The following is a 19,083-nucleotide window of genomic DNA, read 5'->3' as shown; positions in this document are numbered from 1 at the left end:
AAACATGATAATGCTCAGTCAACGTATACACAATAATTACGAAGTCTAGAAATTAGGGGAAAAATAAAGAATGGCTTGTTAAGGAAAAGTTCAAATGGTGATAGTTTCAGAAAGCATCCCTGCTTTAATAGAGTGAGTCTTCAAACTGGGATATGTCCCTTCTACAGCTTGCAGTGGGTTCTCCCTGTGGACCACCAGCTGCTTCCACAGATCTCATCCCATCTCATGGCAGGGAAAAGCTCTTATCCCTCAGCAGCGGACAATTGAAAGGCTGCCTTTCTTAGGACTTAGCAGGAGCAAAAGCCATTCCCTGTCCAGGATGAAGCTGCTGAATTTTTGAATCTGCTGACTTGTCCTAAATCTGCTTAAGTCTGTCCTGTCTTCTTCAGACTAGACAGGCAGATGTTTGCCCCACTTAATAGAGAACAGACACACTGTACCTACTTTTTTTTTTGAATAGGCATATTTGGGAAGCTATTTGAAGGTGCAACGAGATGATTCATTTCTGATCATTTTTGAATAAACCAGGAGATGCTTGTCCTCTTTACTCATTAGTAGACCTGCTGCTCAGTTTCACTTCTGGATATTATTATGGTGCTATGATACTATAATATAGATTTAATATAAAACCATGTTTAGGCAGTTCACATATAAATACTAAAAATATTTTGAAATACTGTTAAAAACCATCCCAGTCACAAACAATATAAAACAATATAAAGTGGAATAAAATGGAAAAGCATACAATTAATTACTAACTAGAGAATGCCTGAGTGAACAAAGTGCATTTTCAGGAAGTGTTTGAAAGGTACCACATTTTTTATCTCTCAGAGTGCATGGAGGAGGGTTTTCCAAAGGGTGGACACTGCCACTGAAAAGACCCACCTTCAAGATACTATGTGGTGAAGAATGACCAGAAAGGCCTCCTCAGAAGATCTTAAAGGTCAATTGGGTGCATATACAAGGGAAGACAGTCTGCTAGATACCTTGTTCTCAGGTTGTTAAGGACTTTACATGTCAGCAACTTAGCCTTGAACATGGCTTGGTAGTAGTAGCCAGCAAAGTTCTTTTAGCACAACTGCTATGTGAACATAACTAGTTTTTCTACAGAGAATCTTAGCTCCTGCAGTCAGGGCAGCCCCACATACTGCAGTAGTTTAATTATGAAGTTAGGTGGCGCACCAGTTAAAGTTGGTATTGGGTGCTCTGAACCACTGAGCCTCCATGTGACAAAAAGTGATCCAGAAACATGCAAAAATGACATCCAGTAGACACGCAGAGGTTTGGTATTTGGGATGCTATTTGAAAGTAGCTTTGCATAGCCCTTGTATTGTTAAGAATCATGTTTGCCCTTGGGTATTTTGCCTTCATCCCTTTCCACAGAGAAAATGTGCCCTGCTTAGAACCTTCCCAGATTGGAATTTGGATCTCATGAGCTAAAAAGCATTTCTCATCCATGGTTTTGTTTTGCTTTGTTTTTTGTGGATTTGCATGTGTGGAAGATGTTTACCTTTATGAGAATTTAAAGGTACATGGTGCGACATATTTCATCTTTCTTATGAATCAACAAAACCTTTGGCAGTACTCTATATTGCCTGACCCCAGCATGCCCTACAACCAGCAAAATGAAGAGCTACTATTTTGTAAAAGAATTGGGAACACTTATTTTCTGAATGGGGAAGTCATTAGAGCTGAATAGAGGGAAGCTCAGTTGACCTAGAAATTAGCATTTCAGCCTGTCCCTAGGATTCCTTTACAACATGCTAACTGCCTGTTACTCTAAGTGTGCTGGTACAATAGTTTGAATTGTTGTCCAGCAGTATATCGTATACTACCCTATGCTCTCTATTCTTCACATAGTGGGGGAAGCTTTCCACCTGCATTTGTCGTAGAAACATGCAACAGAAATATGAAATCATCTGGATAAGAAAGCTACTAAAAGGAAACCTTTCATGCAATGAAAAGATGAAATGTGTCTCCCCACAAACTGTTCCTTTGCTGGAAAGTATGGTGCCCTGGCCTTGATGGCTTTTAAGCAAATAAGGTGGCACATTCATGTTATCAGCCTGGCTTTGAAGATGTATGGTAGCAATAGAAATTCTTGTTCCATCTTTATTTCTTATGCATGAATACATTTTTGCAGAGAGACTTACACTAAGAAAACCTTCAAGATTTTAAAGGACTGTGTACATTCTATTATTGTGAAATCTTGCCACAGTATGTGCCACAAAGAAGGCTTGTGACACAGCATGTTAATGTATGCTTTTGTTTTAAAGTGAGGGTTGGTTATTATGTTACTTGAGGTGCAGGATTTTAAAAGACATTTTGAATGAACTGACAGCATGTGTAAGAGATAATGGTGGAAGCAACATTAGATTTCTGATACAATCCTATATATGTCTAAGTTCCTTTCAGTTCAGTTGCAGCATTGCAACTCGACGCATAATTTGCTTTACTTTTTATTCTAGTGTAAATGTTGGCCTGGCTTCCATATGAAGGATGATGGCAAAACATGCGTAGACATTGATGAATGTTCATCTGGCTTTCCATGCAGCCAGCAATGCATCAATACATATGGAACCTACAAATGCTTGTGTGCAGATGGTTATGCAGTACAACCTAATAATCAACATGGCTGCAAGTCGCTTTCAGGTATCAGTGTTTGTCTAGAAAAGTATTTATTAATTAGAAAAAGTATTTCAGTTGCAATGAAAAACAATCTTAGTCCCACTGAAAGCAATAGAACTTCAACTGCGACTTAAGGTTCCACTGGCCCAACTTTATGATTAAGTTCTAAAAGTGTTTCTCACACAAAACTTCTGAAATTTCTAGTGTATATATTGCTCTGGGAGAAATGGTCCAGGAGTGAGGATGGTGATATCGCTATTCTTCATGCCATTTGAGAAGTCCAGAATGACCTCTATAAGTCTCTGAAAATCTATTGCTGTGGCTAAAACGAAGAATATTGTCTTTGTTCACCATCTCTTTAATTGCAGATTTATTAAACACTATTCTATCTATATTGTTTAATGTACAATAGTTCCCAAGTATATCCCACAGGTTGATTAAATGTTAAAAAGATGTATTAACATATCAGAAGCACATTTTGCAGAAATGCTTAGATCTCTACTAACTGAAAAATGCAATATGCATTAATTTCAACTGTCTCACAATTTGAATTTCTCCCATCTTTAATGTCAACTGTTACTTATCACCTATTTGTTCCTTAAAAGCTATAGTGAATAGCTGTGTTTAAATTCATTTTGGAATTGAAATTATTGAGAGTGCTAATACATTTCCTCTATTATAAAAGCTAAATTAAAGTACTCCGAAAGAGATGCTAATTGAATCTCTTGTTCAGTTTATGACGCATCATTGATCTTACTTGAAATATTATGCTTTTAATGTTTCTTTCATCCATAACACTGTTCACAGCATGTAGCATTTTATTTTTCACTGCTTATGTTTCTATTCCTGAAGTTCCATAAATTAACTTAAAAGCTACCATAACATTTTTTTTCTTGCCTTTTCCTATATTTAGATGAGGAACCATTTTTAATTCTGGCTGATCATCATGAAATAAGAAAAATCAGTACTGATGGATCCAACTATACTTCACTAAAACAGGTATAATTCTAAATATCATCGAAGTTAAAACTTTATCACCATTATTTAACATATATTATGAACAAAAGGAATGTGTCTTAAGACCATACATGGGTAGCTCTATTGAAATCAGTGAGATATCATGTGCTTAGTCAATCAGTTAAATTAACTTACTAAGGGTGCAATGCTGCAAGATATAAGATTTATTTTACTATGGAAACATACAAAGGATCATGTATTAAAATATGGTAATTGACTACAATGTTCCCCATCCCACTTACTACGATTTCAGTAACCATGGGGACACATTGTCTCTTTGCTTTGGTTAAAATAGCTAAATTGGTTTACTTAAAGAAGGTGTCCGTATCCTGTAAGTTCCTGAAGTTGTCTCATAACCATTTCATGTGGCAGATATGATACACACACTGTTATTTTTACCCTTTAACTCAGTGCTAATTCTGAGAGACTACATGAGAAATTTCTCAAGTTGAATTTTGTTTTCATCTGAATATCATTTATGCCTGTATTAGGTTCTGGATAATTTTCTGCTCATATTGATTTTAATGTTAGTCACCATTAAAATGTCACCATCTTAAACCAGTGTTTTTCCAGCCTGAATTATTTCTTGCTGTACCCCTGCCGTTTCTTTATGGAACCAAGCACAAATATTGCTTCAAGTTATTTGCTGCCTAGTTTACTGTATCTTTATCCAAGTAAATGGCTTGGATCCAGATTAAGTTATCTGTGCTTAGTTGTCATTAAAATCAATAGCAATCAAGATAATTTGATGATAAATGACGTCTGTTTGGGATCCATAGGCAGAGCATTCAGAAGTGGGAATAGGATCAGGGTTAGGGTTACTGCTAGTTGCCATGTCCTGTATGCATACTCATGGTGCTTCTTCTTTCCATTCCACTCTAACTCACTGCAGCCTTCAAGAGCTAGTTACATGCATGATGCTGGTGTTGGCTTCTACTGATCACACTCACTTACATGACAGAACCAACATGCCTTTGGAACATTCTTCCAGAATCATTTCTTCCCCCTGCTAACATGTTTCAATTGAATCACAATGGTTTAGATCTGGACTTAGTCATACTTAGTGTAAAAGTAATGGGACTTGGATTATCCTAAGTATAACTAACTATGGGTCCGTTGGAAGAAAGGGATGTGAATGTTAAACATTCTGTAATTGGTTGCATATTTCCATGGTTTTCTGTCTACCTTTATAGTCCATACCAGAGAGGATTAATATAACTGCCTTTTAATACTAATTTTTTCTAATTCTGTAAAGTTTTCCCACATTCTTTTTTCTACTTTTGTGCATAATTTGTATTGAAAGGATATTTCTCCTTAGGGAAAAATTTCTAAAAAGGAACAGATTTCCCATTTTTACTAATCGTTATTGTTCTTCAATGCCATTACACCTTGTGTTCTACTCCACTTGTATGGCATGGTGGGGAATATAATTTCATAATGTTGATAATAGATTTTTCTAGAGATACTGTAAAGTTCTGTAAAGAACTTTGGATTCTTTTTAAAGCCTAGCTCAAATAATAGATGTAAGTCTTCAAATGCAGGAACTTTGGGACATGTGGCCATCTAATGCTTCGTTTTAAGGCAAACAAAAGCTGAATGAAGTTGACACCTTCAAGAAAGCTGATTTTAATAAATGGAAACCAGTGATAAGCAGAATTCTATGGTAGGAAAAAGGTAACAGGAAGAGTTTTTCAAGAGGGATGAAGCTCTTAAAAGAGATACTGAGAGTGTAATCAGAAACAGTCTCAATGAGGGGAAAAAAAGAAGTGGAACAGAAGAAACTAGTGTGGCTACACAAAAACCCGAGTAATGATATGCATACTGAAATGGATGCCCAGATGAGGCTAAAGGAGGGACAAGTCATAAAGGAAGTATACAGGCAAGACAGAAGGTGTCAGGAAGACTAAAGCTTAAAATGCTGAAGGGTTGGTTAGGGGTGTTAATTATTCAAAGTAAATAAAAGTATTGCTAGCCCACCTGCTTGGTAAAAATGGCCAAATGCTGTTGGATGACAAAGTGGAACTTTTATAAGGTCAGCCTTCTCCCAAACTTCCTGGGAAGATTCTAGAGTAAACTATAAAGTACTCAATATGCTCGCATCCTAACATTAAGTGATTACTGGAAACCAGTATAGATCTGTAAAGAACAATTCCTGACAAACTAATCTTTTGATTGAACAGTTTCTTTAGTAGATGGCATAAATACTATGACCATGCTGCATTATATCTTGACTTCAAGTCGTTTGACAAAGTATCCCTTGATATTCCAATCTACTGGCTAACTTGGTGTGGACTCATGTATTGCTACTAGATAGATCCACACCAGGCTAGAGGTCAATACACAAAGAGTGGTTGACAATTGTTTCTCTGAGAGTTACAAAGTGGAGTGCCACAGGGTTCAGTCCTGAGTCTATATTCTTCAACATTTTTATTAATGACTTGTAAAAGAGGTGGTGGAATGCTTATCAAATTTGCAGATGACACAAAATTGGAATAGCTAGTAGTTTAGAAGACAGAAACAAAATTCCAGATGATCTTAGGATAGAATCATAAGCAGAAAATAACAGAATGAAATTCAACTGAAAGTTCTTTATGTAGGGAGAAGTCAAATGTGCAGTATGGAGGATATGCTCTTCCCACTACTGCTACTGCCTATGGAAAATGGCTGTTTCTGTGCACAGTCCCACCTATGAATTTTCTCAAGGGATTCTTTGGCATTATAACTTAAGAGTTCCACAAGCTACCACCAATTCTGTTAGAATACTTTAAAAACTCCTAGTGGTGCTTTAAAAAGATGAGCATCAACACTGGAGAAATGTTAAACCATTAACATGTAATTTATTAAAGGTATATTTTGTACATAAGGGAATGCTAATACACACTTTGTGTGTATTATGTTAAAAACTGCTTAACTACAATTCTTTAGCACTCAAGAGAGTTATAAGCCTGTTAAATGCCTTCGAGGACTTCTTTTACCTCTGACCAAAATCCCTAAACTTCCACTTGAGCCAAATACCATTAAAGCCAGGATCTTGGATACATTTTTCTTCTGGTTTATCTGAGCTTTAACTACTGCCTGTGTAAGCTTCCACTGGTGATATCAGGGAAGCTTATTGTCACAGTAAAGAGACCTGCGCCCTATTTCAGATCTCCACTAGCCATGTAAGGTCAATTCACAGAGAAAGCCTAGTATTTTCTTTTGCTTCAGCTTTCTATTAGTCCTTCTCAGACATCGAATACCAGTCACCAGACTTTCTCCCTTCTCCTCACTAAACTCTCACATTTTAATCATTTCCCAGATTCTCTTTGCCATCTAGCTAGAACCCCCAGATAATTTACCTGATCTAGGCTCTATCTAACAATATTCAGTGCAATTGCTTCTCCCTTTCTGTTCAAATAGTTGCTAAGCAACTACTACATAGGATGCTGATGGGAATAAAGCAAGCTTTCAGCCCTACTCAGATATTGAAAGTTCAGAGAAGCAACACAAAGTCCACATTGGGTTCTTGCAGAGCAGCAAAGTGGTGTGGCTGGGAAAGGGGGAAAAAGCAGTTTTATGTTGCATCAGTAAAAGTATTATGTCTAAATCTCAGGACTACCTCTACCCTACTCTGTGCTGGTCAAGCCTCACTGCACAACTGTGTCCAGTTCTGGACACCACACTTGCAGAAAGGTTCAGATAAATTGCAATGAGTTTAGATTAGAGCCACCAATGGAACCAATTGTCTAGCGAGGTGGCGGGCTCTCTTGGTAGGTATCCAAGCAGAGTCCCTGAATTGTAATCTGTCAGGGATTCTTTAAACTAGCTTCCTACACTGAGCTAAAGGTAGGGCTTGATGGCCTAAATGGCTCCTTCCAATTCATTGGCTGGGCTTACATGAAATGGCAGCCCATCATGGCTAACCAGCATCATGTGCAAACATGAACTGTTTCTCACAAGGAAGCCACCCTGACAACCAGCAGCTTTTTTCTGAACAGGCAAATATGCAGCCAAGAAATTTCTCCTTATCCAAAACCTAAAAGGCTCACATTTTCAATACAGTTAATACTCACAAGAAGGGGTGGTATGTATATCTCTCTTTCTGGAGTACCCAGAGCCCTGGCAAAGTATGTAAAAGGTGGAAAGGCCTGAAAACTGTCAGGGCAATTCCTAAAAATAAGGTCACATTGCTAATTTGGTGATACACTTGCAACCCCTTTTGGGTCAAGGACCCATTGCTGCTTTGCTTTTCAAGTAACATCTCCCCAGGTAACAGCTGTCTATGCCTATGCCTGAGTGTGTGTGCAAAATAGCCTACATGTAGCATAATTTGGTCAACGAAGACTATTTGGCTCTCTTGCCCATGGTAAGTGTTTTTTTTTCACACTGGAGGAACAATTTAGGGTAGTAGATGGAACAGGAAATGAGGTGTCACATATCTAAACTGAAAATTCAAGTTATTTTTATTTCCTAGTTTAAATAACCACAAGTACCACAATCTAGAGTCTTTTTCAGCTTCATGGTTTATATATTATAAAATATATAAATAAGAGTTAAACAAATGCATGAGTTAATAGTATGTGGAAATTAGATGTCCACTTGATTAATATTTTATTATCAATCTTGAAGTCTTATCAGTTGTCATGTTAACTTTATTAAATTGTTTATGGAAAAAAACTAAGGCTGCTTATTTTCTTTTTTAGGGTCTAAACAATGTGATTGCAATAGATTTTGATTACAGAGGGGAGTTCATATATTGGATTGATTCCAGTAGACCAAATGGCAGTAGAATTAACAGAATGAACCTGAATGGAAGTGATGTCAAGGTGATTGGAAAGTAATCAATTATAAGCATTATTTTGATTCCAAGTTAATATTGTTGTATAGCAAATAGTTTGGGGTGTAGTTTTACACAATTAAAGCTGAGTAAGTTTATTTCAAATACAAAATAATCTTGAATTGGATTCAGAGTTAATCATACTTGGAGCAGACCCTTTGAAATTAATCAGACTTAAATTGGTTATGAACTATAGCTATGTTTGCATCCATTCCTACCATTTTTTCCACTACAGATCTAGTTGCACAAATAGAATAGCTGCTATTGTTAATATATGCCATGCTAAGTGTCTGATTAGGTCATTCTAATATAAAATAAAAATGCTGGTGTTTTGCATTGCAGATCTTCAAAGATTGGATGCTTTTAGCAAAAATTTAGGCTGTGTGTCACACTGTACTTAACATAAGTCAAGCGTTATATTTGCTTGTTCAGAAAATCTATGTAAGGATCCTTACTACATACTTTCTGTTTAAATTCCAACCAATATTTCCGGGGTTGGGATAATCTGTTCCTGAAGTGGCACTGGTAAATTAATGATCTGCTGTTTCTTTGGTTTTGATTTCTGTACTTCGTTCAAACCACTGTACATATGCAATTTGTCAAAGCTTTCAGTGTGCAACTTGCATTTTTATGGCTTATATGTATATATTCAATCACAATAAGAAAACATATACTGATGAAGTTGTCTGATCACATTAAGATTCCTTTTTGAACCATAATTTATGCAGCATATGTGTGTACAACAGCAAGAAAAATGCTACAAATGCTTCTATCCAAAACTGTGAATGAACCAATGGTTAATTCATTTTAAATACTCCACATTTAACCTAGAAGACAGAATTGAATGCAGAATACTATGATCGCACTGAAAAATGAGGAACAACCAGGGAAAACACTTCTCACTTGAAGTGTAATGCTTCAAGCAATTACCTTTATTTAATATGCAGGACAGAACTCTAGATCTTTTGATGTAGATATTTTTATTGTGCTTTACTGAGCACCATTTATTACGATAACAGATGCACCCAAAGTGTGTGCTCACCAGCACAGGGATCACCACTGTATGTACATATGCTTTTTTGTTTTGGAATTATCCTATGCTCTATATGTACAACAGAACTTAGATGATCAATCTACCATATGCTCACTTTTGCATAGATTAATTTAAGAAGTTCAGTAGACTTACTTGGCATGTGATGAATATCCATGTAGAATCTCTCTAGATAAAGTATTGCAAAAAGTTTTGTCAACGAATAGTGTTTGTCATGAGTTAAACTGTCATGAAGAACTACTTTTCAGTGCAGGAAACCCGTCCACATAGAACTTCTGGTTTTACATTTCCAACAAGATAAAGCCTTTAAAAAAGTTCATTTGTCCACAATCCAAAAACTAGTTTTGCATGCCCAAGGGGTCTTGCAGGATAGGTTTGCAGCAGCTGCCAGTGAGGTGGTCCATTAAGCAAAATGGCCGGTAGTTGCAGCATAGTGACCAATAGGAAGGGAAAGTCTTCCCCTTACTTTTAGGTGCTGGCAGGCAGTGGAGGTGGGGAGTGTTGAAGCCATGCAAGTGCACAGTTGGCAGTTCACTACAGAGTTGCCTCTACTGATATCAGCCTGTGCCCACACTGGGACATGTGCTCACTCAGCAACCATGCCAGTGCCTCCTTGTGCCTACAAAAAAATAGGAGAATTCTTGTTTCCCCTCTGTAATCATGCAGTTTTGCTTAGGGAACCAACTCATAGGTTGCCATTGCTGGTCTGTTTCCCAAAATGCAGGCCAAACTACATTTGCACTTAAGGAGATTTCCAAAAGCATTTTATAACATCTCACTGAAGAAAAATGTCAAAGATGTAATTGTGCACATTTGAAGTTTTCACTTTAATTGTAAAACTACTGTTTAAATTATTGGCTCTCACACTATGATTTGGAGGGAAAATGAAAGTTTTTAACCAATTACTATTTTAAATAACTTTATATAGCCTAGCTGAACATATATATTGCTCTTGTTTGTTGTTGTTTTTATAGTCCATAAGAATCAGATCCTTTTTTCTGGGAGTAAGTCTCACTGAAATCAAAGAGGCCTGCTTCTAAGTAGATAGTCATATGATTGTGCAGCCAGTTATAAAATTGCATTGGTCAGTGTAATACATTTCTTTCCTCTCAACTCAAAAGCAGCCTTTGCAACCTTCCTTTAAACTACTTTGAAGAGTAAGAAATTGATTTTTTAGTCCTGTGTATTATGCTACTTACACAATTTTAATTTCTCTAGGTAGTTCATAACACAGCTGTTCCTAATGCACTAGCAGTTGACTGGGTTGGAAAGAATCTCTATTGGTCTGACACAGAAAAACGGATTATTGAAGTGTCAAAACTCAATGGCTTGTACCCCACCGTTCTTGTGAGCAAAAGAGTGAAGTTTCCTAGAGATCTCTCTTTAGATCCTCAGGCTGGGTATGGAGCTATAACTCAAATTAATGGTTTTAATTGATCATATCTGGTTAAGAGAATGCTTGGTATGAAATATACTGATTTATCCTTGTCATCTAGCACTATGCATAATGGAAAACAATTGGGTGGTGGGTTAGTATATACACTTGTATAACAAATGTGTGGAAAATGTATGTATATATTGTACACACAAGCACACACACACACACAGAGGAAATTCCAAGGGTAACTGAGAAAAAATAATGCTATGTATAATAATATTCACATTTATAATATTCACATAAGTGTAATATCACTTTATATGTGTGTGTAAAATTCTGATAAACTTGTGTATTATTAATTTTGTTTCAGAATGGCTAAAGTAAATTTCTAATTATTTTTCAAGAAAAGAATCATCAAAACATACAAAGTGGATTTCATAAGAAAGTTTTTGTTCTGGGTTTGATTTGATTTGATTTGGTTTGGTTTCTATTTGATGCAAAATATCATAAAGGCTGTCCAGTGGATTATGCACCACTTAATTTAAGGATTTTGTCCTTAAATTAGGTTATAGAGTTGTAATGTCTAGCCTGCATGTGAAGAATTGTGGCTGAGAGAAAGCTAAGCTCTATAATTGATGACTGATGAATCCTCCTATTAAAAGTAATGGCATAAATACAGTGTGGAATGGGGTGACCCCCACTCCTGCAATGGGCCTTCCCTTGCTCTCCTTCTCCTGCAGCCCCCCAATACCTGGAGCAGATTTCGGGAGCATATAGGAGCTCCAGTGGTCTCCATTCTGCTTGTCGTTGACAAGTATTTTAAGGTGATGTTAATTCATTTGTTGTAGCTTCGCATGATATTTTGCTTGAAATAGTAACTGATTACTCTTTATGTATGTATGTATGTATGTATTAGGGTATTTCTAACCCATCCATTACTGTATGTCTCTGGATGGCTTACAATAAATCACCCAATAAATACATCATAATAAGTACAGCTTGGACATAGTAATATTTCCATAATAAATAAGCTTGGAAACTAGCTTTGTCCAGGCATAACCTTTCTTCTCAGTTACTTCTTTTAAGCAGAAACACCTTACATACTTTTCATGAGAAGTGTCAGGGAGTTTTGCCAGCTCAAGCTTGGAAACTAGCCTTGAAAACTCAGTAATATTTGCATCAGAGAAGAAATGCACATTAGAAACTGCTGGGTTTCTCTTAGTGAAGAGAAACTGACTTCCCTTACCCAATCAGCATCTAAACAGCTGCTTGTGCAGAAATAGCAGTGTATTGCTGAAGACTCTTTTACCAAACACATCTTCAGATCCGGGTAGCTGTTTATTCCTGGCCAGTTTTTACAGCTGCAATGTTTTAAACCTTCCAGTTGATATAAATAGTGACCTCATTCTCGAATGATTACAGTAGCCATCTTTAAAGACTACAGCTGTGAAAATGCTTTTCTAATATTGCATATCAAGAACAGAAACTGTTACTTTGTCTTTAAATTGTCCTACAAAAGTTTAACCAAAATGCATTGGTCTAAATAATACAAAACAGTGCACTTTAGAAGGCCTTTTCATTTCTTTCCTACATAAGGTTCTTTCATTCTTTTCACTCAGAAGTTAGATGAACCATGTGCTTGTTTCTTTTCAGGGTGTTGGAGAGCACAATAGCTCATCATATTCCCAGACTAATTCAGCCTGACTGGTCTCTACTTTTGATGCACTTTGTGTGAATATTTGCAAATTTTCATTCTGAACGGTGAATTCTGATACCATACTAGCCATTACACTGTTTCTCGTACAGTGGAAACATTGCTTCTAGTCATAGGAACTCTGCTGCAATATGAGATTCTAATCCTTATCCTTCACAAACATAACAGAAGCAGCAGCATATAGTTTCCAAATATTTATCTGGTTTGCCTAAAGAGGAAACAATCTCTTCTGATACAGGGACAAACTAGATTCTATGGGATCATGTTCAGATACCCATCCCATTCTTACAAGGGGTGTATGAGAGTGCTGGGTTGGTGCTAGAACACTATATTAAGAGTAAAACAAGCATATGGAAGATGGATATTTGAAGTTCTCTTTGCTCCCTGTCTTTATCTCCCCTTAGTACTTTGCTCCAATCATTCCTTTGCATTCCCAGTTCCAGTATTAAAACCAGAAAAAGAAAAAAAGTGTTTGAGATAATAAACTTACGGGAAGAAAGGTATATATGGTGCAGAGTTTGGCAAGTTTCTTCCATGCAGTTCTTTTACTCTTAATATAAGATCAATACCACCTGCTTTATATGTGAATAGAATGCAGACATGTAAAAAGAAATGTATGCCACCATAAGGTCTAGTTTGGCTTCAATCTGTTCCTTAGGGAAGATGTATTCAGTGGTGTCCTAAAGTGAGCCGCTATCAACTTAATTCAGCTGAAATTAAATCTCAAAGAGTACTTCCTACTTAGACTGTTTAAGATTGCAGTAAAATAATACTTCTTGTTTTTAAATTATACGTAGAGTATATTTTTATCAATAAACAAAATAGTTATCAATTTTGTTTTCTAGATATTTATACTGGATTGATTGCTGTGAGTATCCTCACATTGGCCGTGTTGGCATGGATGGCTCTAATCAGACAGTTGTGGTAGAAACACAGATATCTAGACCAATGGCTCTTGCAATAGATTATGTCAACAGAAGACTCTACTGGGCTGATGAAAGCCATATTGAATTTGCTAACATGGATGGCTCTCGTAGAAATAAAGGTTAGTTTTACTCAAACAATAAGTTGAGAAATTCTGTTTTCAGTTAGATTTGTTATACTCATTGTGGAAAAAAATGTTTTTCTATGAATTAGATTTCAACCATTTCATATACCAAGAAGTTAGAGAAATGTATATTTAAAAGAAGGGGAAAACCTGTGCCTTTGTAGCAGAATGTTTTTTAAACAGTTAATTCTTTCATTCACTGATTCCTCCTTTCGGCAAAAAATGATTAAGAGTGCAGTCGTATACACGTTTAAACAGAAAAAGTCCTACAACTTCTAGCATCCCCAGTGCGCAAAGCTCTGTCCAAACATGCACAGGACTGCATCCTAAACTAGTTAATCAGAAGAGGCAATTCGGTGTTAAGATCAATTAAGGAACGGATGCATTCACTTATAGCAGAATATTTATTTTCAAATAAATGCATTTACATGGAATTGGCTGGTTAATATCATGTAACATCAACATGCAAAAAATCTTAAAAAACTAACTGATTAGTGTGCTCCACCTCAAATTTCAGGTATTTCATATGGTGATAAAATGGGAAAAATCACAAGTGCGTACTCCCTTTACCTCAAAACTGTAAACCATTTATTTCTATTAATGATTAAGCAAGACATCATCAATTAATTAAAAATCATGCTCATGCATATGTGTCTCAAACATACAAAAATCAATAACTTTTAAATAGATACACAATAAATATTTTTTTATTGTAGTTGTATGCTGCCCTGTAGCCCAAGGGCTCTGTTAATAGGCAATTAATAGGTATTCATTCCAGACAAAAACATCACTCTAAAAAATAAAATAAAATAGTAACAAATACGCTGAAACATATTTCAAAGTTATTTGCATTTTTATTTATTGTAAGTTCCTCTTGAAGGTACAGAGGTGGGGATTTTCAAACCAAAATCAACTATGATAATTACAGAATTATTTCTGAGAAACTTCAAACTCTGCATAGAAAGATTCTCCCTACAGTAGTTCCTGATATCAATGCACAATAAACCCAAACTAGACACTTCTAAACTTATAAAATATGCACCTATCTCAGCTTTTAGACAAGTTTTGTGGGCAGTCTAGCTACCTTTTAGAGATTGTGTAGCAAGTGGCTAAGTTATCAAGCTCATAGTTCAAATTAATGTTTTGTTGATTCAATTCTCACCTTTGGTGAGATTGCTAAATTGCATTTGGCAATCTGGTGTCTCACAGTTAGTCTCCCTTCACTGAATGTGGGAATAATCATACCAAAATATTTAAATTAGGGGTTATTATCAGGATTACCAGATGATTTAACATTTGTATGATTATGATTGTGATAGTGATTGTGATTACTTTAGATCCTTGTGCATTTGTGCTTACCATGATTGGATGGTTTGTTTCTTGTGTGCAGTTTGTGAGTTTTTTGTGTACATATTGTCAATATCAAGAAGGCTGTAATGGGAATTTAGATCATTTTAGCAAAAAGCCTATTTCTGTGCTGTATGGTGTTTGAAAACTGACGTTGTTGTTCTCTAATTGATATTATATTCCATGCAGCTAGTGAAATAATAAAGAATATATAGAACAGAAGGCCGGCTCATATTTGATGGGCTTCTCTGAATTTTGTATTTATTTAACCTTTCATCTCATACTTGAGACTGCAGTTTTACACATCTCTACCCCTAAGTAAGCTCCACTGTGTTCAGGAGAATTTTACTTCTAGGGGAGCATGTATAAGATTGCAACTTAAATTGCAATTGATATTCTGATTTTTCAACGTTGCATGGACAATGTTCAGTGTGTTGCACTGGGAATCAGGGAATCTAGGCCACACTCAGTCAACAGCCTCTAGAGTGCTTTTGGACCAATCACAAGCCTTCAACCTAACTTACCTCACAGGATTGTTGTTGTGAGTACAGAATGGAATGGAAGAGTCTCTTGCAAAGTGCCTTGGGTTTCTTGCAGGGGAACAAAAGCAGGTTATAAATGCCATCATTGTTGTTAATATTATAAATGTTTCAACAAGTGTATGTCATACATTTTATTACCATCTCACATATATTCAAGATCATTTGTAAAATGTATTAGTTTCTAAATAAAATATTTTGATTAAAATCTCACATATCTAAATCATTTAGAACAAAATATTAGGTTATACATAAAAGGCATATTAAGCAATATTGAGTTGTCTGACTTTTTCATATAAGCAATTTATAAATTCCTCACTAAAGAACATTCAGTAATATCCAAGGCATTATGTACATAGTATATTCATCTTCCCCAAATCAATAAAACATTATATAATTAAAAATGTAGCTAAGCAATATTAATAACATTATTTCTTTTAAAAAATAGATTCCATAGTTTCCAGTTCCTTGGAACATTTATAAATAAAGAGTACAAATAACTGCCTGACAGCTATAATATTAGTTACCCAAAACAGAAATTATGCTATTATAACATTCAAGTTTTCAATTAACATACTGGCATGTGGATACTTCAAAATATTGCTATTACAAATGCCTTTAGTTGGTTCAAAGTACAAGCTGAAAGTGTTTAAGTTATCATAAAGAGTATATAATTTAGTGCACTTGATTCAGTGCTTATTTTTTATTGATAAAATGGTAAATTGCACATCGATCTTAGGTTAAACCTTTGACAAAATACTCAAAAATAAGGTTTCAGTGTTGATCGAGTTAATTTAACATTCCACTAACTCATTTAATTGACTTCTGTGCAGTCCAGATTTCAGTAGCAGACAGTAATTATAGATGACTGTGCTTTCTCTGCTTCCTACATAAATGTACTTATAGAAAAGGATGCCATTATTCCTAACCAGAAATTTACAATAATGGCACTGGCACTGGTTCATCTTTGGAAAGCTAAGGAAAAATCTTTATATTGATGCTGCATCCATATAATGATGCAGACAAAATCAACAAATATTAGCTATTTCAGAGTTTAATTTAATGAAAATCAAACATTTGGAATTGCTCATAAACCCAAATATATTCCAGCATCGTATTTTCTTCTGGGATGATGGTAGAACAGGAGACTGATATCACCACCTTCCCCATGGATATGTGCCTTAATGTCTCCTCTCACCTTCATGCTGTCCTTTGCAGCTGTCAGTGGAATTCAAATGTCTGGGTTGTATCAGCTCACGTGATATACTTTGAAATGCATAGTGGTCTGTTTCTCTATTTTGTAGTTCATCTAAGTGGGTTCTTGGATGACATTTACTAGTTCCATTCAGATCAATTTGTTCCATTGATTTTACAATGTGGTATGTGCATTGCATGAAAAAGCCATGTTTTAGGTGTCTTATTAGATATCAGTCTCTATTAACTCTATCATATTTGTGAGATAAATATTATATTGTTAATTAAAACATGCACTGGCATATATGTTTCAAGGCAATGTCAAGGCAATGTTATCACAAAAACAATCTGTTCTGATTTTTGGTTTGGTAACTTGTCATAATATTCCTCTTGCTAGCACTTAATGACCATAAAGGTTGGGAACTTTGCAAGTCTTTTTTCTTTGATTTGCAAGGAGCGTATCCCCTCACTTCTTATTTTTGCAAGGGTTTTTGCTCTGTGAGAGGTGATGATAAATGCTTTCTGTAGGTCAATGATGCCAAGAGAAGAAAGAGTGAAAGGTATTTGTGCTGCAGCTAGCCTGTGGATCCAAAAAAGCCTGTGGCTTGGCCCTCCCACCCCTGGAAGATCATTCAAGGAAACCAACCATGCAAATATTTGTTATAACTGATGATTCCACATGGTACCATGGGCCATGCATCCAATTGTCTACCTGTCCATCCAATCCTTGGCAAGACATTGTATGCCCGTTGTCCATATAACCAGTCTTCCTATAGGATAATAAGCGTTCATTGTTTGAGGCCCATAACAAGTATTTTTTTTCCTGTACTGGACTGTGACCTACCTTTGATGTTGCCCATCATCACATGTCCAGCAGTACCTGTAATCACTTGAGTTACATCTTAAGTATGATCCGGAGCACTTGGTTTCCAACATAATCTTGAATTCTGACCTCTGTGATTTGGCTGCCTATCACTGAGTATATAATCAAACCTTCATTTGTTTGCATCAATATCACCATTATAAAATCCACCATTACAAGATCCTCTTCCTGTTTCTCCCCAAGCTTGCACTGGAGGGTGGTGTTACACCTTGCTTCTGCTCCTACCCTTCTTTCAAAGCAGAATGAAGACTCAAGATGAGAATTCATGGACAAAGTGTGTCTTTTCATTTCCTGTTCGAGTTTCTGTCTTAGATCTGTCTTAGATAAGGAGAAAAATCTCCCTTTATCAATCAGCGTTGGTTGGGAGTTAGGGTAATTCTTGGAACTCTTTTTCCTTCATGTGTGGTGCCTATCCGGCAGTTTACTTTTCTTGATCAATTATAGCCTGTTCTAGGTGGAGAAATAAATTGTTCTCCCAGTCATCAAACTTGTATAATCCATTTGATAATGATAGAAAAGAAACAGGGCAGACCAATTATGATGCCCACATTGAGTGTGATTTCCGTGTCATCCTGGTTAACAGTCTATGTTCTCCCTATGTCTGATAAGATGCCCTTGATAAGTAAGTATTGTCAGATTACTGAGATTATACCCTATTATCCTTGTTACATATATTTCTTTTCCATATACCTCTATCTTTGAGTAAGTTTCTCTTCATGTATTTCCTAAACACAATCTTCTTCTATTCATTTAGTGCAAACCAACCTTGATTCACTATGGCAATCATTCTATCTTTTGCTACCCAGCTCACTACATATGCCATGATATTCATCCCTAATCACCAAACCCATCCTGATGTAACAGATGCTCAGCCCCTGTGATTCTTTTTCTAAATTTGGAACCTGAATTTGGATAACTGCAACATCCTGCAATGTCAGTTTTGGAGACTGACTGACTTCTTTTTGCAACACCATTTTAAGTTCTTCATTGAACAGTACAATGAACTTAGCAATATTGCTAGTATTTATAAAACATCTGATAAACCATCTGCATAATGACCATTGTAGATTTGTGTTCCACTTGAGGTTAGACACCCTCTTTGTTGCCACAATTGTCCAATGACAAACATAATTCCAAAAGTATAGTGAGAATCAGTATGCGTATTTTTAAGTTTTTTTTTCCTGCTAAGAACAAACTCTTGCTAATGTTATTAATTCTGCCACTTTTGCTGAATAGACCCCTGGCAAGTGATTACTCTTGACTACTTCCTGTTGTGAGCAGACTGCATACCTGTCGTGCCTGATGCCGCAACAGAGGCAGCACCTCGTGAGGAGGTCTTGTGCCTGAGACCCTGTACCCAAATGTCAACCCCACAACCTAACTTGGGAACGGCTGAGCAGATAGCCGTACCTCATCCTGACCCTTTGCCCATTGAGCAAACACCCGAGCCCACATCAAAGCAAGAGAG

General features: G+C 36.2%; 1 protein-coding gene across 1 annotated transcript in view; it reads left to right on the top strand.

The window, feature by feature from the left end:
• The window catches only part of LRP1B (LDL receptor related protein 1B), a 730,365-nt gene that overhangs the window by 578,701 nt on the left and 132,581 nt on the right, over positions 1 to 19,083 (top strand). Inside the window, exons 56-60 of the mRNA XM_044438491.1 lie at positions 2,469 to 2,652; positions 3,542 to 3,627; positions 8,328 to 8,450; positions 10,731 to 10,912; positions 13,450 to 13,649. Coding sequence (XP_044294426.1) covers positions 2,469 to 2,652; positions 3,542 to 3,627; positions 8,328 to 8,450; positions 10,731 to 10,912; positions 13,450 to 13,649 — 775 coding nt within the window. The remainder of the gene's footprint in view (positions 1 to 2,468; positions 2,653 to 3,541; positions 3,628 to 8,327; positions 8,451 to 10,730; positions 10,913 to 13,449; positions 13,650 to 19,083) is intronic.

The sequence above is a fragment of the Varanus komodoensis genome, unplaced genomic scaffold (assembly GCF_004798865.1).
Source record: "Varanus komodoensis strain SLA01 unplaced genomic scaffold, ASM479886v1 scaffold32, whole genome shotgun sequence".
Classification (NCBI taxonomy): Eukaryota; Metazoa; Chordata; class Lepidosauria; order Squamata; family Varanidae; genus Varanus; species Varanus komodoensis.
The sequence above is the reverse complement of the archived record's forward strand: the minus strand, read 5'-3'. Positions and strand labels throughout refer to the sequence as shown.